This window comes from Heteronotia binoei, chromosome 6, assembly GCF_032191835.1.
Source record: "Heteronotia binoei isolate CCM8104 ecotype False Entrance Well chromosome 6, APGP_CSIRO_Hbin_v1, whole genome shotgun sequence".
Taxonomy (NCBI): domain Eukaryota; kingdom Metazoa; phylum Chordata; class Lepidosauria; order Squamata; family Gekkonidae; genus Heteronotia; species Heteronotia binoei.
The window spans coordinates 88,940,769-88,967,736 of NC_083228.1; the positions used below are offsets into that span (position 1 = coordinate 88,940,769).

The 26,968-nt window shown below is 40.7% G+C and overlaps 1 protein-coding gene across 3 annotated transcripts in view; it reads right to left on the reverse strand.

Annotated features, from left to right (window-relative positions):
• BOK (BCL2 family apoptosis regulator BOK) overlaps positions 1 to 21,195 on the reverse strand; it is a 36,883-nt gene extending 15,688 nt beyond the window's left edge. The window contains exons 1-2 of one of the 3 annotated variants that reach the window (XM_060242141.1): positions 20,906 to 21,195; positions 19,366 to 19,768 (exon numbers count right to left, since the gene is read on the reverse strand). In XM_060242141.1, coding sequence (XP_060098124.1) covers positions 19,366 to 19,594 — 229 coding nt within the window. In that variant the 5' untranslated portion in view covers positions 19,595 to 19,768; positions 20,906 to 21,195. The remainder of the gene's footprint in view (positions 1 to 19,365; positions 19,769 to 20,905) is intronic. The other 2 variants (XM_060242142.1, XM_060242139.1) reach the window with 2 other exon arrangements.
• Positions 21,196 to 26,968: the final 5,773 nt, after the last annotated feature.

Genomic DNA, 26,968 nt, shown 5'->3' on the forward strand with positions numbered 1-26,968 from the left:
GCCCGTTAAAAATTGCCTCTCAGCCCAGACTCGCACGTATTTTTAAAATGCAAGTCTGTCATCTTTATAGGCATGAAGATAACAAAATGGCCGGGGACTGGGGATGGCAAATTAGCCAGGTTTACAGTTTCTGCTAGCAGACACAGTAAATAGTATGTCCAGGTAGACAGATTATATGGATGCTCTTTTTTCTGCTATTGGTGTAAATTCATCCTTCTTTTTGAAATTAAGAGGCTCTATGCAGTGAAGGGCAAAGGACAGAACAATGTGTTGAATTGGGACAATACAATACTAAGACTGAATCAGCAGTAAAAAAGTGTTCCCTTTAATGAAATGTATGATTTCACTTGGTGTGGGGAAGAGGAATGAGGGCACATTAAACTGAAATTCCTTTAATAATTTCCACTTCATATGAATCTATTTGTGCAAGCTCAGAATAAAATGATACCTACACCAGCATATTTATAGCAGTTTTTATATATTCTCCAGCTTTGTTCAGTTTGTCTTTCACAGCGCCTCTATGGTTCATCACATACTTTCTATCCATACCTGCCATCTCCTTTTGAGAGGCAAACTTTGTTATATACATGCAAACATTCCAGCAAGAACAGAACATGCAGGTGCTCTTGCTTCTAGTCCAGAAGTGGGGTTAGAATAGAGTTGCCAGGTTCAACTCAGTTAATATATGGGAACTCTGGGGATGGAGTCAGGAGACTTTAGGGGTGGAACCAGGAGCAAGGTTGTGACAAGCATGATTGAACTTCAGAGGGAGTTCTGGCCATCACATTTAAAAGGACCACATTCCTTTTAAATGCCTTCCTTCCATTGGAAATAATTGAGGATGGGGTCACCTTCTTTTGGGGCTCATAGAATTGGACCTCTGGTCCAATCTTTTTGAAACTTGGGTGAAACTTCTTTGAGGCACCAGATGCTATGCTGAAAATTTGTTACCTCCACGTCAAAAAAACAAATCCCTCAGAGCCCCAGATGTCCACAGATCAATTCTCCATTATATCCTATGGGGACTGGTCTTAATAGGGTATAATGGAGCGCCCAGCAGACATTCCCTCCCCCTCCCCACTTTCTAACCCTTTAGTGGGGGAACGGCCTCCAAACCAGGGGATCCCCTGACTCCAACTGGGGATTGGAGGCTCTAGGTTAGAAAAGGTACAAGTATAGAGCTGAAATACAACATTTTAGTAAAAATTCCATTAACTCCTTATGGGGCTTTAAGTATTATGGATGCAATTTCTACTTGACTGGCTCAAACTTCTATACCAATTCAGCAACACAATTCATTCTTTTGAGGTCTCTCAATACTTAAAAATAATTTTCTTCTGCTTCAATACAGCCTACCAACATGAATTAAGTAATTACAGACTGCCAAAATTGAACAACCTATTTCTTTCAATATATTCTGCCATGGACTACTGTCCTTATTGTTCAAGAAACATTTCTGGGAGGACAAAACTGTGAACCTGATCTCAAAAAGGTGGGTTCTGAAATGCTGAACAGTGAAGGATGCATCATTAATTAGAGGGAGCCAACAATCTTGCTGCATGCGCTGTCTGTAGAAAGAAATGCACACACAACAGAGATGTTAGCCGACAACCCTAGGAATACGTGATGATGCCGCTACGTAGAAAAAAAGTCTCAGTGTGCATTCACATTACACTAAATAATGCATTTTACAACTTGATTTTTACTGTGTAAGAACAGCAAAAATCCAGTTGCCAAATGCATTTTTTAGTGTAGTGTGAATGCACTCTCAGACAAGATTGACGCAGAAAGGTACAATGATAGCCGAGGATAAGAAATCTTCACATATTGATTGTGATTTTAATTTAATTGCAGCAAGAACAGTGCTAACCACTATGAAAAACAGCTAAAATAGTATCAGGCTCCACTCCAAACTTTGCAAAATCATATCAAAGCCTTTCATAAAACAACAACCATCAAGATTCCATTAATGATTTAATTGCCAAAATGAGCCAGTTTCTTGTTGAAAGGGAGAAATCTTACATTATTTACTTTATAATTTCATAGCAGATGGAAATATTTGCACAATCTGTGAGTCACACACAGTGACATTATGATTTAACTGCAACAGCAGATGATGAGGCATAGAGCAACCAAGTCCACATTACATAACATATCCTTTGATGAGATCATCACCAAATTAATTCTCAACAATAAAAAGAGTAATGAGACAAGGTTATACAAGCTTTGAGCAACCTGGGCCTTATTATTAAGGAAGCAGATGGCAATACTACCCCAATGATAGAAATCAGTGCCCTTCAGATTGCTAGCTATAGTTATTGCATTACCATTTTCAGCATTCTTAGTATGAATAGGGATGGGCATATACTAGCTCACAAGCCAAAATATAACATGAACTTGGACGAGTTTGGAGCTTGGGAACCAATGTTTGGGGAAAGTACCTTCCCCAAATATATACCGGACTTTTGGCTGGTTTGGCTGTTCAGGCCAGCCATTTAAACCTAACAGTGGAGTGGCATGGGGTCCACTGCTCAGCTGTTGTTTAAACCTAACAACAGCCATTTAACTCTTTGGTTTTGCTCCCCCACTTCATGGTGGTGGGAGCAAAACCGAATGGTTAAATGGCTACCAGCCTTTTAAACCTAACAGTTGAGCGGTGCTGGGTCCACTGTTCAGCTATTAGGTTTAAATAGCTGGCAGCCATTTAACCCTTTCCGGGCGATCCCTGCAGTGCCTCTTTTCTTCCAACCACAGCAAGCCATGGCCAGGAGATAGGAGGAAAGGAATTCCTTTCCCGGGCAATTCTCCCCACAACCCCCTGTCCTGGTCCCAGCATGCCATGGCCAGAAGAAAGGTGGAACAGAAGTCCCACAGAAGTGTGGTCCCTGCTATCTTTCTCTTGGACACAGGAGCCAAACTTGCCAGATCAGTTCAGTTTGGGCCTGTTTGGGTTGGTTCATTTTGGGGTTCAGTTCATGGGCTACCCTGAACCAAACTGAACTGACCTTTTTAGCTTGTGCTCATCCCTAATTATCAATCAACTTCAGAATAAGGAACTTTCCTATTAAACCTTGGAATAAATAACTTGCTGGATTGCATTTACATCTCATAAACATCCCAAAGTTGCTGGGCTGTATTTATATCTCATAACAACCTCAAAATGGAATAGGAGTCATGCATTTTTAAACTTCTTGTTCAAGCCACTACCGGGTAGAGAGCAACATCAGCAACAGTCATCCAAAGAAAGCATTCAGGTTCTTGCAAGAAGACTCACAGCTATGTGACAGTTGTGTCCAGTGATTAGGGTTGGTTGAAGGCATTTTAACAACTCAAGTGGGTTTGCAATGGATGTCACCTTCTCAGCCCATCCATCCAGCTGGAAGGTGAGCATGGTGGAGCTTGCTTTCCTCCTGGGAAGTTAGAAAACCCAGAAGAGGAACAAAATGCAGACTGCACAAACTGATACATTCAGGTATGAGTAGCAGGAGAGGAATGAAATGGGATGATGAGTGCGTGCAAGTCAGACCTATTGCCACCCTTTGCATTATCAGCCTCCTCAAATTCTGATGTCCCAAGCAGCCACTTGACTCATGTGGTCCTTTCAAAGACCTGCCTATCAAAAGAAAATGGGGGAGGAAGAAATTTGTAATGTATTGGTTAGTAGTGGTTAATATTTGAAAGTATATGGTCAAATATATTTCAATATGTTGCAAAGAATAAAATTTTTTTTCTTAAAAAAGAAAATGTCATTAAAGTTGCAAGGGAATCCTTTATGCTTCTTTGTGTGGGCACAGAATGATAAAATTTGAGATAAACATATCAGAAGTGACACTTTTCCAAGAAAGATGTTTGAGATAATAATAATACTGACAGATTATGCAGTACCATAGGACAACATGGCTGCTCTGGAGGATGGATTCTATGACATTGTACCCTGCTGGGGTACAATGCATCTCTAGGTATTTCCCAACACAGCTGGCAACCCCAGTCATTACTATCTACTCTGACTGGCAGCAGCTCTCCGAAGTCTCAGGCTGTGGTCTTTCACATCATCTACTACCTTAGCCTTTAACTGGAAATACCAGGGACTGAACCTGGCACTTTCTGCATGCAAAGTAGATGCTGTGGTACTGAACCATGGCCCCTCCCCATATTCATTTCCAGTTATGTGTAGTATATCTGTAAAATTCAGCCCTCATAATTAACTTCAACATTTTGCCCCCACAAAAGGACAGTTCTAATTGACTACTTTGCAATGCATGATTTTTAGTAATGGGAACAGGTTATTTAAAAATATGAATAGAATATTCAACATTATCTGAAGGGGGAAAATAATCTCTAATACAGGAGGAAGAATGATGTTACTGATCTTCACAGTTTTAAAAAGCCAGAAGTGGAGCAAAACAAGGTATGGGAGAAAGTGTACACAACAGCTTGATTCTCACATTTATTTATTTATTTATTTATTTATCTATCAAATTTACATCCCACCTTCCCCTGACAGGCTCAGGGAGGCTAACAATGGTTTAAAAACATTAGCAATTGGACTTCCGGGATTGGAAAATGGTGAGCTGAGCTGCTTTCCTTAACGGAGGTAGGTTGGCACTTATGTTCGGGGTAGTAAAAGGCAAACTAATGCCTTCTGCCTACTTTTCTCAGCTAGAGAATTGTCCAAGATATGCACAGATACTTTGAGGAGACATACCTTGGCTGAAAGGGAGTTCCGGAGGGGGGTCCTTTGAGGCTTTCAGGGATCTCCGGAGAGAAGTTGCATATTCATCATCTACAGAAGTTTCCAGAGTCATTTATTTGGCTTAAGCTCGACAGGATCTGAGTCTTCTTTTACAACTTTAAACATCTAATCTACAAAAGACTGGTGCCAATTTGGATAAACTACAAAAAAAAGGTATTGATTGCTATCTTTTCACTCCAGGACTAATTAAAGCTGAACAAAACAAGATTAAAAGGTGGGAGTTGGATATAATGGAAGCCTGGAAGGCGGAGAAGAAAAGGGGCTAAATTTGAACTTTGTAAATTTAAAAGACAGTGCTAAAAGGAGAAAGGAATTTATTGTTTTGTCTATCTGCGGTTGAAGAAGTAGTCCCATCGTCATAGATCTGCAGCACTCAGTCAACACAGGAAGTACATCAGACATTGCAAGATTTCTCTACCAGTGAAACGAGACTTGGTGGCAGGAAAAGCAGGAAGTACCAAAGGAAGAATAAGGAAGCAAGAGAAGTAAACAGCCTACTCTAGGATTATAATATCAGAGAGAAACATCGGTGGCCATTGTTGGGAGGACAAAGTTTTAACAACGTTTTTAAAGTGACTGGGACATTAAAAATTGGTGGAGTTAATTGAGTTGGTAATTTTAAAATAAGGACTATTGGACAGTGGGGAAGATCTGAACTGGATTAAGGGAAAAGAAGGAAAATTTTTAAAGTGAAGCAAAAGTCGTGTCCACCATTTTGAGGAAAATAAAAACTTTAAACATTAATATCTGAGCCTGGGAGGCTCAGAGGATGGCGAAATTAGGTTCATTGGAAAGGGCAAGCTTCACTCTATTAAACCTGATGGTCCAAATTTAATTTGGTGAGATAAAAATTCTCGATCTTTTTTACATGTCAGATCCGAAGCAATTTGTACTAGGTCTGCTTCGATGGAGAAAATACAAGCCCAATTAGATGCAATGGAAGCCAGGATAATGAAGGGGGTGAAAGAAGTGATAACTACCTCTAAAAAAGAAATAAGAAAAGATATTGAGGACTCAAAAAAAGAATTTAAAAAGAGATAGAGAATCTCAGAAATGAGACTGTAGTAATAACAAAAAAGTACAGGAGGTGGAAGAGAGTGAAAACACATGATTCCACCTTATTAAAATTACAAGAAAAGGTGATAATAAATGACTGCATGTTGATGGAGACACAGATTCGTCTGAGAGGTGCACCAAAAGATGAAGAATCTGACTTGAAAGAATACATAATAAATAATTGCAGAATTTTTGGAGGAAGATCCTGAAGGGAATAGAAATATGTATGACTATATGTATAGAGTGAATTCACTTGATGCAAAAAAGAACAATCTGCCAAGAGATGCGGTCATAAGATTTATGACAAAAGAAATGGTGGGAAAAATCATGAACAAAAATTTTGAAAAGACATTGATAGTGGGAGGGAGTAGGATAAGAATTATGACAGAGTTGCCAAGACAAGTGTTAAATGACAGGAATGCATATAAAAAACTGACTGAAAAACTACGTGACAACAGAATGAGATACAGATGGATAATACCTGAAGGTTTGAGCTTTGAACTTCAAGGGAAAAGGATTACAATTACAAACACACAGGAACTGCGTCGATTTTATGGAGAAAATAAAGAATTTGCACCATGATGGATTACAAATTAATATCTTGGAATGTAAATGGATTAAACTCACCACAAAAAAGAAGGGCAACATTTCATTGGGTAAAAAAACAAAATTGTAATATAGTTTGTTTACAAGAAGTGCATATTAGACAAAAGGATTATAAATTTTTATGGAAGAAGCAATTGGGACTAGAATTTTATACATTGGCTAAGCAGAAGAAGAGAAGAGTAATTTTTATATTAAAAAATAATTAGATCCGAAATTGGTTTTTAAAGATAAAGATCGAAGGTACATCGCAGTGGAAATTTTATTGAATGCTAAGAAAACTTTGTTAGTGGGACTTTATGCTCCAAATTGTGCAAAGGACATTTTTAAAAAAAATATTACGCAACATCTTGATAAAGTGACTTATGAGCAAATTTTGTTGATGGGGGATTTTAATGGAACAATCCAGAACATAATAGATAGATCTGGGAAGAAAAAAATTGATAAAGGGAAATTGCCAAAATCTTTTTTTGAACTGGTTAAACAAGAGAGTTTGGAGGATATATGGAGGAAGTTCAATCCTGCAGTACGGGACTACACCTTTTTTTCAGCCAGACATAATTCTTTTTCTAGAATTGACATGTTGTGGGGTACCAAAGATCTGGGATCTATAACAAAGAAGATAGAGATCTTACCCAAAATAGGAGCTGATCATAACCCAATAATGTGGATTACAAAATTGTCTAAAAAGTCGAGAAGATGGAGAATAAATGAAGATTTACTACAAAATAAAGAAATAGTGACATCTCTAGAAAATGAAACTAAAGCTTACTTCCAAGTTAATGATAGAGAAGATATAGAATTTCAGACGGTATGGGATGCCTATAAGGCAGTAATGAGAGGACTATTAATAACTTTGAATAATAAAGATAAGAGAGCAAAAGATAAACAGATCTTGGATATTCAAAATGAAATTAAGAAAAAAGGTGAATTAAGAAAAAGGCCAGGGAAAAAGAAAATTATAAGGGAGATTACAATATTGTAAACACAAATGAGGCATTTGTTAAATAAGGAAATGGAATAGAATTTGAAAAAATTACAACAGAAATCTTTTGAAGGAGCAAACAAGCCTGGGAAGTATTTGGCTTGGCAACTGAAGAAAAAAGAGAGAAAGTAAAATTATTAACAAAATTGTGGCTGATGGGAAAGAGATGGTGGACCAAGAAGGAATAAAGAGATAATTTTTTAAGTATTATGTTAATTTATTTAAGGGTGTTAAAGTAAAGAAAGAAAGGATTGAAACGTATTTGCAAAAAATTAAAATAGCACTCTTAACTGAATATATGGAAAAAATTTTGAATGATCCAATTGAAAAAATAGAAATTGAAGCAGCGATTACTGTGATGAAATCTGGAAAGGCACTTGGACCAGATGGTTATATGGCAAAGTTTTTCAAAATGCTTAAAGAAGAATTAGTACCGAAACTTCAAAAATTGATGAATGCGATAAGATCAAATGGGAAAATACCTAATACATGGAAAGAAGCTGTAATATTGTTGATTCCAAAGGAAGATAGAGATGCCACGAATGTAAAGAATTATAGACCAATTTCATTGTTAAATAATGACTATAAGATATACACAAGAATCCTGGCTGAACGGCTTAAACAATATTTAATAAATTTTATAAAGGAAGATCAGGCGGGTTTTCTTCCCAAAAGGCAAATAAGAGACAATATTAGAACTGTTGTAAATATTGTAGAATATTATGAAAAACATCCAGAGAAAGTTGCATTATTTTTTGTGGATGCAGAGAAAGCTTTTGATAATTTGATAATGGAAAAAATAAAGTTGGGGGGAAACTTTATAAGAATGATAAAGGCAATATATACTGAACAATGTGCAAGGTTATGTATAAATGCAGATCTCACAGATGAAATGAAAATTAGCAAAGGTACAAGACAAGGTTGTCCGCTTTCACCATTGTTGTTTATAATGACTCTTGAAATTTTATTGATGCAAATACAAGATGATAAAGAAATAGAAGGAATGAGAATTAAAGATTTTACCTATAAATATAGAGCATTTGCAGATGATATAATGTTTATAAATGAAAATCCTACACAAGTAACACCTTTGTTGCTAGCTAAAATACAAAATTTTAGAGCATTGGTGGGACTTTATGTTAATAAGGAAAAATCAAAACTTTTATGTAAAAATATGCAAGTAAATAAACAAAAGGAATTGCAGAGGCTAACGGGATGTGAGGTTACCTCTAAAGTAAAGTATCTGGGTGTGGAAATAACAATGAAGAACACTGATTTGTTTAAAAATAATTATGAAAAGTTATGGCGTAAAATGGATGAAGATATGATAAAATGGAACAAGCTTAATTTGTCATTGCTTAGAAGAATAGCTGCAATTAAGATGAACATTTTGCCGAGAATACTGTATTTATTCCAATTGTGAAAGACAGCAAACAATTTAATAAATGGCAAAAAAAAATTTCAGAATTGTATGGGCTGGAAAGAAACCAAGGATTAAAATGAAAGTTTTAACAGACGCTAAAGAAAGAGGAAGATTCCAATTACCAGATTTAAGACTATATCATGAAGCAGTTTGTTTGGTGTGGATAAAAGACTGGGTGACGTTATTGAACAAAAAACTTTTAACACTAGAAGGTCATGGAAATAAATTCGGCTGAAGGTCATGGAAATAAATTTGGGAAGAAAAAAGATGGATGGTTTTTTCTCTCACCATTACATAAGAAGTAATTTGCTAAATATCTGGATGAAGTATAAGAAATATGGCGATGAGAGAAAACCACTATGGATAGTGCCTGCAGCAGTAATTAAAGTAACAGCTGAGCTAGGAGAAGGAAAATGGATGTCATACAATCAATTATTAAAAATACAAAGTGGTAAAATAGAGTTGAAAACTGCTGAGGAGTTGAATTATAAGTATGATTGGTTTCAAATGCAACAAACAAAGAGTTTGGTGGAAAGTGATATTAAAACTGAAGGAATAAGACGATAACAAACGGAAATGAAAAAAAGTTCTGCTTGGAGATAATGAAAAATTAATTTCGAAAATCTATAAATTACTTTTAAAATAGTCTACGGAAGATGAAGTAGTGAAATCTCAAATGATTAAGTGGGCAATTAATGTAAATAAAGAAATACAGATGGATACATGGGAATATTGGTGGAAGAACTCAATGAAACTCTCAACATGTCAGGGTATTAAAGAAAACTGTTTTAAGATGATGTATAGATGGTATATGACTCCTAAAAAGTTGGCAAAGATGAACAACAAGATGCCGGACAGGTGTTGGAAATGTAGAAAACATGAAGGTTCTATCTACCATATGTGGTGGACTTGTGAAAGAGCGAAAATGTATTGGCAGATGATTCAACAAGAGATTACTAAAATCTTGGGTTAGAATTTAATAAAGTTGCAGAGACTTTTCTGTTGGGATTACAAATTGAAAAATTTCCAAAAGAAGATAGGACTTTAATCTGGTACTTGCTCTCTGCTGCTAGGACATTGTATGTGCAGTTGTGGAAACAAGAAAAAATACCAGAGAAATGGGATTGGATTGTAAAAGTTATGACATGGAGTGAAATGGACAAGTTAACAAGAACTTTAAGAGACTATGATTTAGAAGTATTTAAGATGGAGTGGAAGAAGTTCAGAAGATACGTAGAAAAAGAGTGGAAAATAAAAGGACATTGGACAATTTGATAATGATTAAGTATAAGAGGGAGGAGGATATGAATTTTGGTTCTTATTAATTAAGGGTACCTTTAATAATAATGTTTTAAGTATAGTACACCAGCGGGGGTCAAGTAATGGGGGGGAGGGGTAGGTAGAAAGTAATATATGGGATAGAGGGGAAAAGTAGTTATTAATGATGTGAGAAACTGAATATATTACCATATGTTACTAATAAAAATTGTTTGAAACATTAAAAACATTAGCAATTAACAAATATATCATTTTAGAAATAAAACATATAATAAAATATTTCCATACATATTAAAGATATGCAATTAAAGATAGATATTAAAGATAGCAAGTTTCTAATTTCCATTATATTAGTTCAGTGAGATTGTCGGTGCGGTAAGGTAATTGCCACCTCCCCCTAACCAGTGAAGGCAAGTTTGAATAATTTGATTTTACAGGCCCTGAGGAACTGTAACAGGTCCTGCAGGGCCCTGATGTTTTCAGAGAGGACATTCCACAAAGTGGGGGCTATTACCAAGAACTCTTTGGCTCTAGTGCTGGACAATCAAGCTTCTTACGGTCCAGAGATCTTAAGGAGATTTTGAGACCCTGAACGTAGTGCTCTCTGGGGTACGTATGGGGAAAAGCAGTCCCCAAAGTAGACAGGTCCCAGGGCTTTAAAGGTTATAACCAGCACCTTGAAGTGAATCTGGAACGCCAGAGGCAACCAGTGTAATGCTTTCAGCACAGGCTGAATGTGCTCCCATATAGGTAACTCCATTAACAACCTGGCTACTGTGTTTTGCACCAGATGCAGCCTCCGAAGTTGAGTCAAGGGCAGCCCCATGTAGAGGGCGTTAGAGTAGTCTATTCTCGAGGTGACTGTTGCATGGATCACTGTAGCCAAGTCATTGCGCTCCAGGTACAGAACCAATTTTCTTATCCGCCTAAGATGGTAAAATGCGATATTGGCAGTGGCTGCTACCTGGGCCTCTATTGTCAGCGAAGGCTCCAGGATCACCCCCAAGCTCTTGACCCTCAACATTGGTGCTAATAGCATCCCATCAAAAGCCGGCTAGGGGATTTCCCTTCCCAGGCCACCGCGACTCAGACACAAGACCTCTGTCTTCACTGGATTCAATTTCAGTCGACTCTGCTTGAGCCATTTCACTACGGCTCGCAATGCCATTATCTATGAGGACCAAGGGACAGCCAGAGCTGCTCAGCAATATGTTGTGTGAACGATATATATATCCTTTGCTCAAACTTGGCTCCTAAGTTTTCCAAATATCTTTAGAACAATGTTGTCTCATGTACTCAGAGATCATTGGGGAGGGACTGCTTTCCACACAGGATATGGAGTAACTGAGTGCTTCACAGCTTTCAGAGCATACAACCTTTTTCAACCCCCTGTCAAGTCTGTATTTAATTTCATGGGTTAGAACATGATGGAAGCATACAGCCTGCTTAAAGCTGTGAGACATTAATGAGACAGACTAAACATGTCATCAGCTATTTCACACTAATATAGGCAAGAGATATTAAAATTTGATTCTCAGGTTCCTCATTGGCCTGACAGGCTAAGGGAGCTTTATGCTCCAGGCAACAAGTGTTCTCAACATTTTTCTTGGTCCTATGTTACTCCCACAGAACTGTGGGAAAAGAGATCAAGCAGCAAACCACGTTCAATACCAATTTCTTATTCACATTTTGAAAACAGGTGAGGCAAATGGCCAGACATTGACTGCTTGCAAGTCTTTGTAATGAGACAGTAATCGGGTACAAGTCTCGCATAAGCAAAATTCAAAGGAAGCTTCAGAAATGTTCGCAAGGTTTTGGGGTGTCCTAGGCAAACTATGACTTCAGCACTGCCCTGCCCCTTTCATTAATCAGAGGGAAAAGTGAGATGTCTAGAATAAGCATTTTACTTACTGGGCATCTAATGAACAATGTAAAAATAAAATTAAATAATCTCTTCAAAAGATATCCATGTTCCATCAGGGCAGCCACAGAAAACCAGAGTCAACAGATATGGAGATTCCAGAAATCAGTTAACGCCAAGCTTCCCTTCAAGCCACCACTGCAGTGTGGTTGTCTGGAATCAGCAGGGCCAATCTGGGGTAGGTTTGGCCCCTTGTAGTATTAATGCAGGGGTTCCCAATGTGATGCCTGTAGACACCAATGTGCCTGGCAAAGCCTTTTCTGGAGACCATCAAGTGCTTTTAGGAAGTGGGTGGGGTCAGGCTGGGCATTCATACAGCAAGGCTTCTAATTGGCTGTGCAAGTGCTTAAAAATGTTGCTTTGGCAGCAGTTGCCACCGCAGCACAAGGCTCTACGCTGTTATTGAAGTTAAGCTGTAACAATCATTTGATGGCTGGCTGTACCTCCTGTGGTAGCCATTTTGTGGCAGTCATTTTGTTGCTGTGCTCACCATGCTGTGTCAGAATTCCAAATGTGCCTATAGGCTCAAAAAGATTGGGGACCCCTGCACTAGTGAATATGTAAAAAACAGTGCAGGGATGGGTGATGGACCTATAGCAATTGTAAGAGTGGGGTGGGAATGTCTACCTGCTGGATCAGTGGATTTATTTCTTACTTAGCTTTATACTCTGACTTTCTTCTACCACATTCCAGGAAGCATACAAGGTCTCTGCTGGTAGTGTGGGTCCTTCCTGGCCCTTCTCTGCACTCCTAGAGGAGGTGGTGGGAACTGCAGAGATACAAGCTCCACTGTCTTGCTCTGTTGCCACAGGCAGGCATGCCACCACCACAGAGGGTGACCAGGCGACAGAAGGAGCCACATGCATCTAATCTCACTGAGCAGGCCAGCTGAAATGAGTAGCAGCTTCTCTTACCATTACTGCCTACCAAAGACAGGCAATACAGCCATGCACAACCAGCCATTCAGCATAACTGGGCACAAATACAAGCATTCTAGCTTTTCATCAACAGTTCCATCAAATCACTATAGTGAGAGATCTCCTGGCAACCTGTTGTGTTGCCTGCTGGCACTCAAAGTGCCAGCAGGAGGAAATTGAAGAGGGATTGGGGCACACTGCCAGCATGTCTGCTTATAACTGTTAAGTGCCTTCATGGTTGCTCTGTGGTTTTACTACAGTGTTCTTGTGAATCCTAGAGCAAGTTTGCAGTTGCTCCCAGGGTTTGCTAGCTGCAGCCTAGCAACCATACATCCTGCCCCAGCAGTCAGTTGAGAGCCTTATCAGAAGGAAACTTCTCCTGAGATGATGGCAGAGGTGACACTATTTGGCAGTGTTGGCAAAGCAGGTGAGAGCTGGAAGAGGGTGGTGAGTGGTGGCTATTCATCTCTAGGAGACTTGCTGCTCCTCCTCCCCCCCCCACCTCCTCAATCTCATGTGGGGCCTCACATGACATAGTTGTGGATGTGGTGCTGCTGCTGCCCCCACAGTCCCCACTCACCTCAGTGCTTCTTTTGTTCTATGGATGCTTCTCCCCCCTCCACTGGTTCTACACACAGTGACAGGCCAGGCATTGTCAGCCCTGCAGAGAAGCAGCAGCAGCAGAAAGACCTGGCATGAGCAGGGCTAGGAAAGAGGAAGGGAAAGAAGGATGGCAGGCAGGCAGCAGCTTCCCTTCAGCGTCCAAGAGAAAGGCACACGGGAAAGAGGACGCTCCTCAAGTCCATATTTGCCTAGTGGTTGTGCCAGCCCTGTACAAGATGCACACTTTCAAAGTACAAAGGGGGGGAGGAAGATGGCAAAAGTGGGTCCTGCACTTGACCTTCCACCTCTCAGATCAGGAATTTACAATATCTTACAAATACCCAAATTCTGTCAAACTTCAGAGCACAAGATAAATAGCCAGTTTTTCATAACTAAAGCTCTACAAATTTAGAAGAAGATATTGGATGTATACACCACCCTCCACTCTGAAGTAAGAGCACCATGGCACAGAGTGTTAAAGCTGCAATACTGCAGTTCTAAGCTCTGAGTTCGATCCCCGGTGGAAGCTGGGTTTTCAGGTAGCCGGCTCCAGGTTGACTCAGCCTTCCATTCTTCCGAGGTCGGTAAAATGAGCACCTAGCTTGCTGGGGGGAAAGTGCAGATGACTGGGGAAGGCAATGGCAAACCACCCCATAAACAGTCTGCCGTGAAAACCTTGTGAAAGCAACATCACCCCAGAGTCAGAAATGGCTGGTGCTTGCACAGGGGATCTTTCCTTTCCTCCACTCTGAATCTCAAAGTCTCAGAGCGGCTCACAATCTCCTTTACCTTCTTCTCCCACAACAAACACCCTGTGAGGGGCTGAGAGAGCTCTCCCAGAGGCTGCCCTTTCAAAGACAACTCTGCGAAAGCTATGGCTGACCCAAGGCCATTCCAGCAGCTGCAAGTGAAGGAGTGGGGAATCAAACTCGGTTCTCCCAGATTAAGAGTCCGTGCACTTAACCATTACCCCAAACATTACTGATAACTGATATGTTGATTAATAATCCATAGAGTTTCTGCAGCCTAAAAACTGGTTGCTGCAAAACCTCTATCAGAAAGCAGCATGCACAAGGTGTTCCAGAAAGTAACAAATATACAGGGGAACACCCTACAAAATAGTTTTAGTGCACTGGCATAAATCTGCACATGATTGCAGTTGTATTACTGGCAATGGTCCTCCTCTGTCATTTTGCTTTCTATAAAGCATCTCTAAGAATCCCTCAGTAGTGAAAACTGCTGTTAAGTCACAGTTGATTTATGATGACCCTGAAGGGTTTTCAAGGTAAGAGGCATTCAGAGGTGGTTTGCCTTCCTTCCATCCAAGTGGTGACCAGGGTCCACACTGCTTAGTTTCTGAGGCCTGATGAAATCAGGCTAGCCTGAACCATCCTATAAAAATCTTTGCTTGCCATTTCCTCCACCTACTGGTTATTCTAGAATTCCACCCATCCTTCCATTATATCTTAAGATTCCATTTTCTTTTTCAAAGAGCCATATTTAGTTGTGTCCTGAGCCATGTCTGGCTCTAGAGCCATACACAGAAGACGCCTGGTTCAGATGAGCTGGACAAGCAAGAAACGGGATGGCCATTCCCCATCCACCACTTATTATACATAGGCAGACTGTTCTACTACATATGGACAGGATATGGTGCTATTGTCACTGAAAAGGGACTTGCAAGATTTTTGCATAAAATATGGTTGGGTTCTCTTGTTGGCAAGAGCTACTATGATCCTTCAGGAAGTATGGTTCCTACACCTTCCAATCCTGCCATGACTGCAAAATAAAACCATTAGCCTATCATCTCATGGGATTATGGTGTCACAGCTGGTTTTCCCAGTGTAGCCATTAGCAACATACAGATGAGAGCCAGCATTCTAGGGACTCCAAAACATAATGAGTATTCATTAGTTATGCAACCATCTGGCAGACTCAGCTAAGCCTACCATTAAGCAGATGAAACACACAAAGTTTGGAGACACCTGCAAGGAAAACTCTTGACCCCCTGAATGGTTGAATTGTTCCATGTGATCTGATAAAACAGAAAGGAAATGTGGTGTATATATGCAAAGGGCTGATAAGAGAGAATGTTGCACAGAGGACTGGGGGTGGAGGGCTCCTTGCACTGGGAACACGGGATTCCTTCTAAGATAAAGCAGAAACAGGGAAGGGATAGAAGGTAATGTCTTCCAAACAGCAAAGCACATCTGGTGACAAGAAAGGATGGAGGATAGTGTTAATTCTTCAGGAAGCACTATGGGCTGTAGATTAACACTGTAAATTGGCTACTCTGCTTGAAGAAAAGTTTCCCACAGTGCTTATTTATAAGCAGGCATGTAATGAGCCCAGTTATGACATAACACCCATGAGATTTTCCAGGTTTTTATAACTGTTAAGATTCGTACCATGGTCTTTTCTGAGTGCTAATCACATGAAGTTATCTCAAGATTAATATGCTCCCCTTGTCACAGTCCCTGTGCCCTGGAACATCAGCCTAAAGTTTTCAGAATGCTGGAGTACTTCTCTCAAGATTTACTTACCTCTTTCCTCTCATCATAGTAGCTGACACTGGGAATTAATTTTTGTTGTTGTGAGAGGGACAAATTACATCTGATGGTGGGGATCCATGACTGGAACTCCCAGTATTTATTTCAGACTCTACAAACAACCAGGGGACCGGGTCTGCAGTGCTGAAGCAGGTGCTTTTAACATTTCCCCCAATCTGAAATGCCTCCCCTGAGCATTCTTAAAAATTCACTAATATTGTGCCATTCTTTTTCTCCTATCAGAGCACAGAACAAAGCAAGAAGTAAGTAGTTTCAGTTGGGAAAAGCAGCACAATGGGAAGAGTTGAAAAATAAAACAAAAAGAAATCTTTACTATCATTATGGCCTCATTCCAGATTTGCTCCCCTGAAGCTTTCTAGTCATAATTACAAACCAGAAATTATGACCATGGAACTTCAGTGTTATTGTGAAGTTTGGTTCAGGCTCAATAAAGACAAGTTAGACTTTGAAACTTAAAACTGTAAAGTTTATTCCAGTGATTTAGTACTGGAATGGATCCATGAGATTTCCTTCCTGTTGAATGATAACCAAGATATCTGAAAATTTAAATTACATACTAAGCCTGCTGAAATAATCTTGGCAGGGCAAGGACAGGGGGATTGCACGGTGTGCCATGCACACATGGAGTTCCCCCAACTATTCTAAATTAGGCTAAAACAAGTTAAACTTGTTGCACCAGTTGGTAGGGGCTGCAGAAATCTGGGACTACGGATTCCTGGCACATAGCTGGGAAACACCAGAATTACAGTGTGACATCCAAAAGCATATCTGGCTGTTACTAAGAGAAGGGAAAGAAGGGAGGGTCTGTGTGTGGGTATGAAGTAGATTTACACAGAAGTACCATTTCCCTCAAGGCTTCTATGAATGTTTACGTTTCAAGCAGCATTGCTTAGATGGAATGCCAAGTTATTATACCTATCAGCCAAATTATAATCAGAAGGTAACAGCCAGAACAGTCGTCAAGTAGACACCTTCAGATTTGTTCCTGCACTTGCTAGCCCTTTGAAATATTCGCCACCTACATGTCAAAAGAATGCAAGTCACACACCCTGTCCTCATTCCTGGTCAGGAAAGAGGGTAGGAAAGAGAGTGAGAGAGTGCATTAAAGTGGAGAAGAAAAATAAAAACAAAGGAGGAGGAGGAACAGCGGGGAGAGACAAGAGATGGAGAAGACAATAGCAAGATCAGGAGACAACTGGCAGAAAGATTATCATCTCAGGAAAGAACTAGAACATACTAGCAGCACTCCAGACCTTCCATTCAACAAAGAAGGAAGGCTTTGATGCCTTCAATAGAAAACAATGTAGCATCCAAGATGGGTATGCTATTGGAGTGGGGGGGGGGGGTAGGAGTTAAAAGATTCTCAGTTTATTAAAACAAAGTTCATTTGTTACATTCAGATCTCTTCCTTTAGAAGAAGTGAGCAGTGACTCACAAAAGCTAATACCCTGCCACACATTTTGTTAGTCTTTAAGGTGCTACAACTGGACTCTTGCTCTTTTCTACTGCTTTAGGGGAAAGGAGAGGCCGATACTCAGCTGAACAGCATATGTTTGTAAATAGGAAGTTCCAGTCCCCACCATCTTCATTGAAAGACTCTCAAGTAGCAGGTCTTGGAAAGACTTTTCCGACCGGACCTTTAGGAGTCACTGCCAGTCAGAGTCAACAGTACTGAGCCCATGGACCAGAGGTCTGACTCAGCATGATCATATATGAGCAGGTGGGAAACGGTGTGACCAAGAGGCTCTTAGGAAGTTCATCATTTATTATTTGACAAAGAAGCAAATCTTTGGGATTTTTACAAGTCAAGTTCAAGTTGAGATGGATACAAAATCAAGCAAATCCCCATGGCACGGTCTTGTTCCACTCTGCAGGCCCAACATGCTAAGAACTAAGAATGTAGAGGAATTAAATGTAATATTTCAGTTCTATTAGTAAATGTAGATATAGATTCAGGTGGGCAGCCGTGTTGGTCTGAAGCAGTAGAACAAAGCAAGAGTTAAGTTGCACCTTTAAGTCCAAGTTTTATTCAGAATGTAAGCTTTCATGTGCTAGAAGCACACTTCATCAGACAATAATATGGAATGGAAAGCAGTCTTAAATATAGAGAAAGTGGGCAGTGAGTTAGTATGCAGAGTCATGGAAATGTTTTTTAACAGATTAAAAGTCACAAATTGGGGTCTGGTGTTTGATAGTTTATGTTAACTGGGCTGAAACAACAATGAAGGGTAATTAAGTTGCACTATACTATTTGTGGTGGCAGAAAACTGGAACCAGGAGCAATACAGGACAAATTCCTATATTTCTTGAAAGTCACATGCCTGTTATTGCCTATCAATTGCATTCACATATTGACAAAGGTGTCTCTAATGACAGCAAAGCCCAAGCTAGGAAAAGTCAAGCTCAAGATAAATTATAGCAGACTGCTAGTAGCTTTTTGTTCTCAAAATGCAACTATTACAACCGCCCCTAAAAGCATACAACTGAACTGGCAGCTGCACAATTCAAGATCTCTCCTTCTCACTCTCAGTTATAGTCAAGGGGCACTGGAACTCAACATTCTCTGTTAAGAAAATAGATGTAACTCTCACCTTCCTCTGTCTTTTAAAACCTTTTAAATCTATTGTTATGGTCACCCTTGAGGGCTAATGGCAGCATTCCAGCCCAACAGAACCATTTTTAAATGTACTTGGGCAGGAAGCAAAGAACATTTTTCAGAGTATTGAAGATTGTGATGTATGTGCTACATTTCTTTTGCTGTCCTGTGTTCTCTGGTTAAATTTTGCAGGTCTTTGTACAACAAGGGAACTGTGCATGATGCTATTGGATTGCAAAGTGAGTACATATCACAGGCAATCAGACCACCTGTACCATGCAAAAAAAAAAATACTGTCTATCTCCAGTCAACTTCTACTTCCCTTAATATTTAAAATAGGGTAATCAAGCTGTCTCCTCAAGCACACATGGACATCTGGAAATTCCAAAGCCTCAGTTGAGCACACCTTGTTCTGAACTTCCTAAAAGTCTGTGACCTTGATATTGTAAAGATGCCTGAATTCACCAGCTGAGCAGTCTCAGGGGATGATGACCAAGTACCATTCCCTTTGATGAACTAACAGGAATCAGTAAGATACCCCAGCACTTCTCCATCTCTTGCCAAGCTCTTCACTACAGAACATTTCCCCTAATCCACCCAGAAGCTCTTGGAGTCATAAACTGCCACCTTCAGAGTGACACTGACAGCTGCTGCACTTACCTAATCTCAGGAGGATGTTCGACACCTCTGCTAACTTGCCACCAGGAGCAGGTGCACTGTATTCAGGCTTGTTCCAGCCAATTCCAGCCCGAATCAGCCTGGAATGAATATAGTCTCTACAGAGTACCTTTGCTTGAGATACAAGCTCCTTGTCAGTGGGAGACCGATCAAAGACTTCCATCACCTCTGCTGCAAAGACAGAAGAGCGGCGCAATACCTCCATCTTCATCAGTTAGTCCCAAATATGCAGGGTGGAGCCGTCATGAGGAATTCACCAGTGGGGTGCCTCAAGAGGAATCTACAGCTCTTGGTTACGAGAATGATTCACTGTGATCCTGCTACACTGCAGCCTTTGCAACAAATATTCTTTTGAACTGCCTAGTTGACACAGATGTTGATAAATCTATGCATTAAAGAGGAAATAAATTAGTATCCAGCCTAAACCACTCCACACATTCTGTTGACTTCAGCAGAGTTGATAATAATTCATTCCAGAAACAGATTCATTATTCCTTGCAAAATAAAACAACAACCAATCCTAAAATTGAAACTCTACAGATTTGGTGACTACTGTGAAAAGCTACAACTTTACTGATAAAGAATCAGACTTGTACAAATACATTCCTGTGAAAACAAAAATCAAAACATGCTGTCTGCATAGCTTCTTATTCAACTAGGAGGTATTGAGTGAGCCATCATTCTCCTTTTTTTGTTTGGTGCAAAATTAATTATTTAATCTGTGATCATCTAAAAGAAGAAGACAGAGCCAAACCAGAAGTGTCTCATTTACAGCACAACTCTAGGCACAAATATGCCTTTCTAAGCCCATATATTTAGAAGGGTATCACTTTGCTTAGGTCTGCACTGCTAGGCAAAAATCTTAAAAGTCCAGCAATGCTTGCTCTCCTAGCACCAAGACATGATTTTATACATCCCCCAAAGACCTCAAAAAATAAACCTTAAATAGATCCATTATTCTGGTGTATAACAAGAAGACAAGCATGACCAAGTTTAGTTAAGAGACTGTACACTTTGTATGCACAAATTCCCAAAGTTCAACTCTTGGTATTCCTTATTATAGGACACAAAAGGATGCTTTGCTTGACAGTCCTGGAAAGCCACCGCTGACAAAACTAAAGTCTGATTCAGCATGTCTTCATGTTGAAACAGGTTAGAAATGAATTTAGCTAATGCCTCTGCAGAAAATGATATCACATGGACAAGACATTCATCATTTTTAAAAGCTTATTTTCTAGCTGTTCTAATTCCAGGAGGGAGGTGGCTTTCTATTTCTACAGGACAAGCAACACAATTGTGATCATGTTACTTCAAGAAAACAAACACATAATACAGAGAAACAGGTGCCTAAATTGAGGAGCAGAAACATTATTCCCATTTTAGCCAATTTAATCTGATTTCAGCAGGGGCAGAAACAATAGGATGTATCAATGTCAAGGCACTAGGAATGGTGGACTGCCATTTTATCCAGTCTTTTCTAAACATATTCCAGAGGGGAAAAAAACAGCAAATTGCCATTTACCTTTCCAATGCATTTCCACCCCAAGTTTATCTGACAGTTTCTTTCCCCCTCTGCCCCATCTCCTGGACCTACAATATGCAAAGTCTATAAAGATTCTCAGTTCCCATCCTTAGCTCTTGAAGCTACATAACACCGGGTTCCTCTAGGGAGTCTGTGCTACTCTTCTTGCAGTCTACACAGAGCTTTCCGGCTTGTCAGATGTAGCGCTGCTGCTTTTGAGAGGGAGAAAAGCTCCTGACTGTAGCCTTGTAAGGAAGGTGAATTAACCAGGAGGCGGAGTTAACTCTAGTTGGGAAGAATCTTCCCGCCCTCGTCGCTCTTTTAAGGACGCGCCGGGAAGCCGAGAGACTAAAAATGTTTGTGCTTTGCCACGGTGATATATGCGTATTCTGAGTTTTAATAAAATTTCTCAGATCCTAATCTATACATCTGGGACAACAGTGACTCAGTGCAAAAGATTCTTGGCACTTGGGGGGGGGATGTTGTGACATTGGTTACATTGAATTTTAAACTGTTCTTCTAACATGCTTAAGAGTGCTAGCTTTTAAGATGCTCGTCCTGTTTTTAGACTTTTATTTTATTCACCGTGTGGATTTTATTACTTTTAAAATATGTTGTAACCTGCCTTAGGAAGCCGCTGGAATGAAAAGAGGAGCTCACACGTGCTTGACGGATAGATAAATATAATGTCCCTACCTCCTTGTGCCCCCCACCACCACCTCAGTGCAGCAGCCCTCAACCATCCTATTCAGACCTGTGAAGGTATTTTAGTAGTTCTCTTTACACATCCCTTTCCAGCAGTAGCACTAGCCACCCATCCACTGCTGGATGTGCAAAATCAATCCCTTCCCTTTGCTCTTCAAGCTGCCCTTTGGATGCTGGAGGGCTTTCCATGCTCTCCTGGTCAGTGCCCTGGAAACTGCAGCACACTGCTTCCAAATAGTGTGTTCCCTGTGGTCATGTTTGTTCTGTGGGATATTGCCAAAGGAAGTGTAATGAGTGCCTTCTGCATATCCTTTATGTCATAGTGCCAGTGGACAAGAAGCACATCTCCCATAACTGCATGGTCACATCATTTTGCATTGTACCTTTAAAAAAGATCTAACAGCTGCACATCCTGCACTGTGCAACTTTAACACAACAAGGCTTTAAAAAAAAAGTGGTCAGCTGCAGCAAACTGAACTGCCACAGCAATGCCCTTCCACCATTTTGTGAACCTCTGATTAGCTTTATTACAAAATGAACTTGAATAGCCCAGGCTCGCCTGATCCCATCAGAATTTGGGATTACAACCGGTTTCCAGGCAACAGATCAGTTCACCTGGAAAAAAATGGCCACTTTGGAAGGTAGACTCTCTGACATTATACCCCGTTTAAGTCCTTCCCCATACCCTACTTTTCTCAAGCTCTACCTCTCAAATCTCCAAGTATTTCCCAACCAAGAGATGGCAACCCTGGAATGACTCCTTACATTGATCGCCAATAATATTTCTGGCCATCTTCACAGTTACTTCCCTCAGCACCAGGTGCGTGGGATGGGTGAAGTAGGCAGTTGCCTAGGGCGCCACCTGGCCTAGGGGGCACCACTGGGCGCCCCCTGCCCTCCCTGACACATGACTCTGGCTCCTGACCACTGTCACCTTGTCCCCTCCCATCACCAAGCTGCCCTCGACAAAGCCATGCCACCCCCCTCTCTCCAATGTATGACGACCTCTGTATTTGCAACCCCTCCCAATTTAGTATCATCAGCAAATTTAATAAGCCTAAGGATATTATGAAATAAATTAGATTTTTTTAAATTTTGTCAGTCATAATCTTTAGAGACAGATGAGGTTGCACATTTTTGAAAAATAAAGGGCAGAAGAGACTAAGGAGCAAATAAACTGTGGCAGATTGGATATCCAGTCTGATTTAGGCTGCATATCATTTATTTTAGTAACATGAAACATCCACAAAGACTTGGAAATTAAAGCTGAGACTGAAGCTGAACTTTTGAACAAGTATTTCCCAGTGCTTGGAATGAATGGCATGCTAATTGTTGTTCTGTGCTTCCTTCATATACCTTTATTAGTCCAGAAAAGTCAGGAAAAGACAAGTTCTGAATCTTCAGTGTCAGATCTTTGCTCCCCACCCATTACAACTTTAGGAGAATGTGAACTTTAACATTTATCAATCAACCATCCAGGAACAATTTAACTACTTTTGTACATCAAGAATTCTTCCTTGCTAAAATGTAGAGCCCAGGATAATTCTCTGTGAGGTATCTAAACATTGAAATAATTTTATTTTTTCAGGGGGTGGAAGGTACCTCCTGTGCATAAAAAGTGTGCACAGTGAGGTAAGGCATACCCTCTTGAACAGCCATTCTTAACACTATTTGCATTTGTTCATATGAATGTATCCCAGCTATGGTTGCCAAGTCTCCAGCATTGCCTGGTGGGAGACTTTTGTGCATGCAACACAATGACATCACCCAGAAGTGACGTCATCATGCCAGTGATGTTGCTCGCAGCTGCTCTAGGTGTCTCCGGGGAAATGCTATTGTTTTCCCAGACGCTCTAGCCTTAAAAAACTATTGTACCATAGAGTTTTCCCTCCCAAATGGTTAGAGCATCTGGGAAAATAATAGAGTTTTCCTGGAAATGCCTAGAGTGGCCGCCACATGACATTGCCGGCTTGATGACGTCACTTCCGGGTGACATCATTGCACCAACAATGTCAGAGGAGGTCCCCCCCACTGGCCCAATGTGGGCCGGTGGGTTGGGAACCTCCCAGGCAGGGAGATCCCCACTCGGACCAGGGACTTGGCAACCCTAAGATTCCCAACTGTTTATTATCATGTGTTGTGTAACCTGGGTTCTTTGTACTCATACGTCATGTACCAGTTTCTGTCCCCCAAACTGCAAGTCTTCCTACAAAAAGCCTATGCTCTAGATGTAGCCATATTAAGGTCTAAGCTTTGCAAAATGACTACAATAGTAAAAACAGACATGCCATTTAAAAAGCAGGTACAGCTTAGAGTTTTTAAAAAGGTATATCTGCAGTTATTTTTTTGTCCTACAGAAAGAACAAAAATCACAAACACTTAAAGTGACAAAACTGTTCTGGAGGCTAAAGGATGACATCAGAGGCACCAGGCTTTCACAAACTGGACCCTTCCTATTCAAGCTCCACCATATTGAGAACCTGCAGAACTGGTGGTCCTCATCCTCCTTGTTGTTTTAAAAGGTTCATGTCAGAATGTCTATTTGTAGAGTAGTAAAACTGTTTCACACTTCTCACAATGATATTTGTACACTAGCTTAGATGAGGACTATTCTTTCTTATTCCACATGAATATAAGGTCTGAAGTACATTTCAGTTACTATACTACATACCAGTCTCCTGGTGCCACTGATACCAGTGCGCAGGGTCAAGAGTTTGGGAGTGCTACTGGAACCTTCCTTGACAATGGAGGCCCAGATAGCTGCCACTGCTAAATCCGCCTTTTTCCACCTTAGGAGGGCGAGGCAGTTGGCCCTAGGCTTCCCAATCCCCAGGTCCCAGAGGGGGATCCCCCAGTTTTAGAGGCTTCCCCCCTCCCCCAGCCAGCTGGCCGGCGGGAGAAGCCCCACCCCCACAGCCATCATGCACCTCCATGAACGATTCCCATAGGGAATTATGTGGAATTGATCCACGGGTATTGGGGGCTCGGGGGGGGGCTGTTTTTTGAGATAGATGCACCAAATTTTCAGTATACCATCTAGTGCCTCTCCCCAAAATACCTTCCAAGTTTCAAAAAGATTGGACCAGGGGGTCCAATTCTATGAGCCCCCAAAGAAGGTGCCCCTATCCTTCATTATTTCCTATGGAAGGAAGGCATTTAAAAAGATGTGCAGTCCTTTTAAATGTGATGGCCAGAACTCCCTTGGTGTTCAATCATGCTTGTCACAGCCTTGATCTTGGCTCTGCCCCTAATGTCTCCTGGCTCCACCCCCAAAGTCCCCAGATATTTCTTGAATTGGACTTGGCAACCCTAGTTGGCCCCCTTCCTGGAACGTAGCGACCTGGCATCTGTGATCCATGCAACAGTCACCTCGAGGTTGGACTACTGTAATGCCGCTACATGGGGCTGCCCTTGTACCAAACGCGGAAACTGCAGCTAGTGCAGAATGCAGCAGCCAGGCTGTTAGTGGGACTACCTTGGTGGGAACATGTACAGCCTAGGCTGCGGGAGCTGCACTGGCTGCCAATTGTGTACCGAGTTCGTTACAAGGTGCTGGTTATTACCTTTAAAGCCCTATATGGCCGAGGTAGGGTTGCCAATCCCCAGGTGGGGGCAGGGGATCCCCCGGTTTGGAGACCCTCCCCCCCACTTCAGGGTCATCAGAAAGCGGGGGGGGGGGGTGAAATGTCTGCTGGGAACTCTATTATTCCCTATGGAGATTTATTCCCATAGAAAATCATGAATTGATCCGCGGGTATCTGGGGCTCTGGGGGGGGGCTGTTGTTTGGGGTAGAGGCACCAAATTTTCAGTATAGCATCTAGTGCCTCTCCCCAAAATACCCCCCAAGTTTCAAAAATATTGGACCAGGGGGCCCAATTCTATGAGCCCCAAAAGAAGGTGTCCCTATCCTTCATTATTTGCTATGGAATGAAGGAATTGAAAGGGTGTGCTGTCCCTTTAAATGTGATGGCCAGAACTCCCTTGAAGTTCAATTATGCTTGTCACAGCCTTGATCTTGGCTCCACCCCCAAAGTCCCCAGATATTTCTTGAATTGGACTTGGCAACCCTAGGCCGAGGACCTGCCTACCTTAGGGACCGCCTCTCTCCATATGTTCCTCAGAGAGCACTGAGATCTAGTTCTCAAAATCTTTTAAAAATCCCTGGACCAAGGGAGGCCAGACTGAAAACAACGAGGGAGCAGGCCTTCTCAACAATGTCTCCCCAATGGTGGAATCAGCTACCAGAGGAGGTGCGAGCCCTGCGAGACCTTAATCAGTTTTGCAGGACTTGTAAAACCGTCCTTTTCCAACTTGCTTTTAAGATGGAACCCAGGTAATGACATCTAGCCATCCTTATACATGTATTGGACTGTAGCACCTTAATTTATAATGGTTTTAACTGATTTATTTAACTTAATTTATGAATGTAATTTAATTATATTTTAACTGTGTTTTATTGTAGTAACTGTATTTTATTGTAATCATGGTATATACCATGTCCTGTGAGCCGCCCTGAGCCTGCCTTGGCAGGGGAGGGCGGGATATAAAATAAAATTTATTATTATTATTATTATTATTATTATTATTATTATTATTATTATTATTATTATTATTATTATTATTACCAGAAGATGATCAAAGAGATGTCAAGCCTAAGGAAGAGGAAGACACAAAGCAGGAGTCAAATTGCACCTTTAAGACCAACTAAGTTTTATTCAAACCTAGCCAGTAAGGAAGAGTCACAGGGGATTGACATCTTGTCCTTGTTGTGCCTTATGCACCATGTGGACTAAAAAGATAGGCATGTGAAGCTATTTATCAGGAAATGCCATGCAAGATTTGACGGACATAATCTCCACTTCATCAGTAGTTTGCAGAACAAAAAAGAATGCCTGTTTATGGTTTGCTCTTTGAAATACTGTTTAGTGGTTGTATAAAGTATCATTTTACAGAACAGAGAACACCTTGTAAACTAGACAAAACCAGTGAAAAGCAGGTAATGGGGTGGATCTGTCTCTCTCTTTAGACATAACAAGAATGTTTGGTTGAACCAGGACTTCCTACTTTGGTTATTTGATTCATAATATGAAGGAAAAAAATTAAAGACAAGGGAAAAATAGCGTGAGAGAGCCAGCCATATCCACCCAAAGGGAGGAAATGGTATAAAGGAATCAACTGTCTGAAAAATCCTTTGTTTCTCATGCTGAATTTTCATTTTAACCTTTATGGACACTGGAAGTTGGCATTAACTGAAATGTGAAAGAGTTGAGGAATTTGTTTAAGTTCATGTCCCTTGATGGGATATGTGTTTTTAAACATCTATCAGGTTCATAAATTTCTTTCACATGATGCAGAAT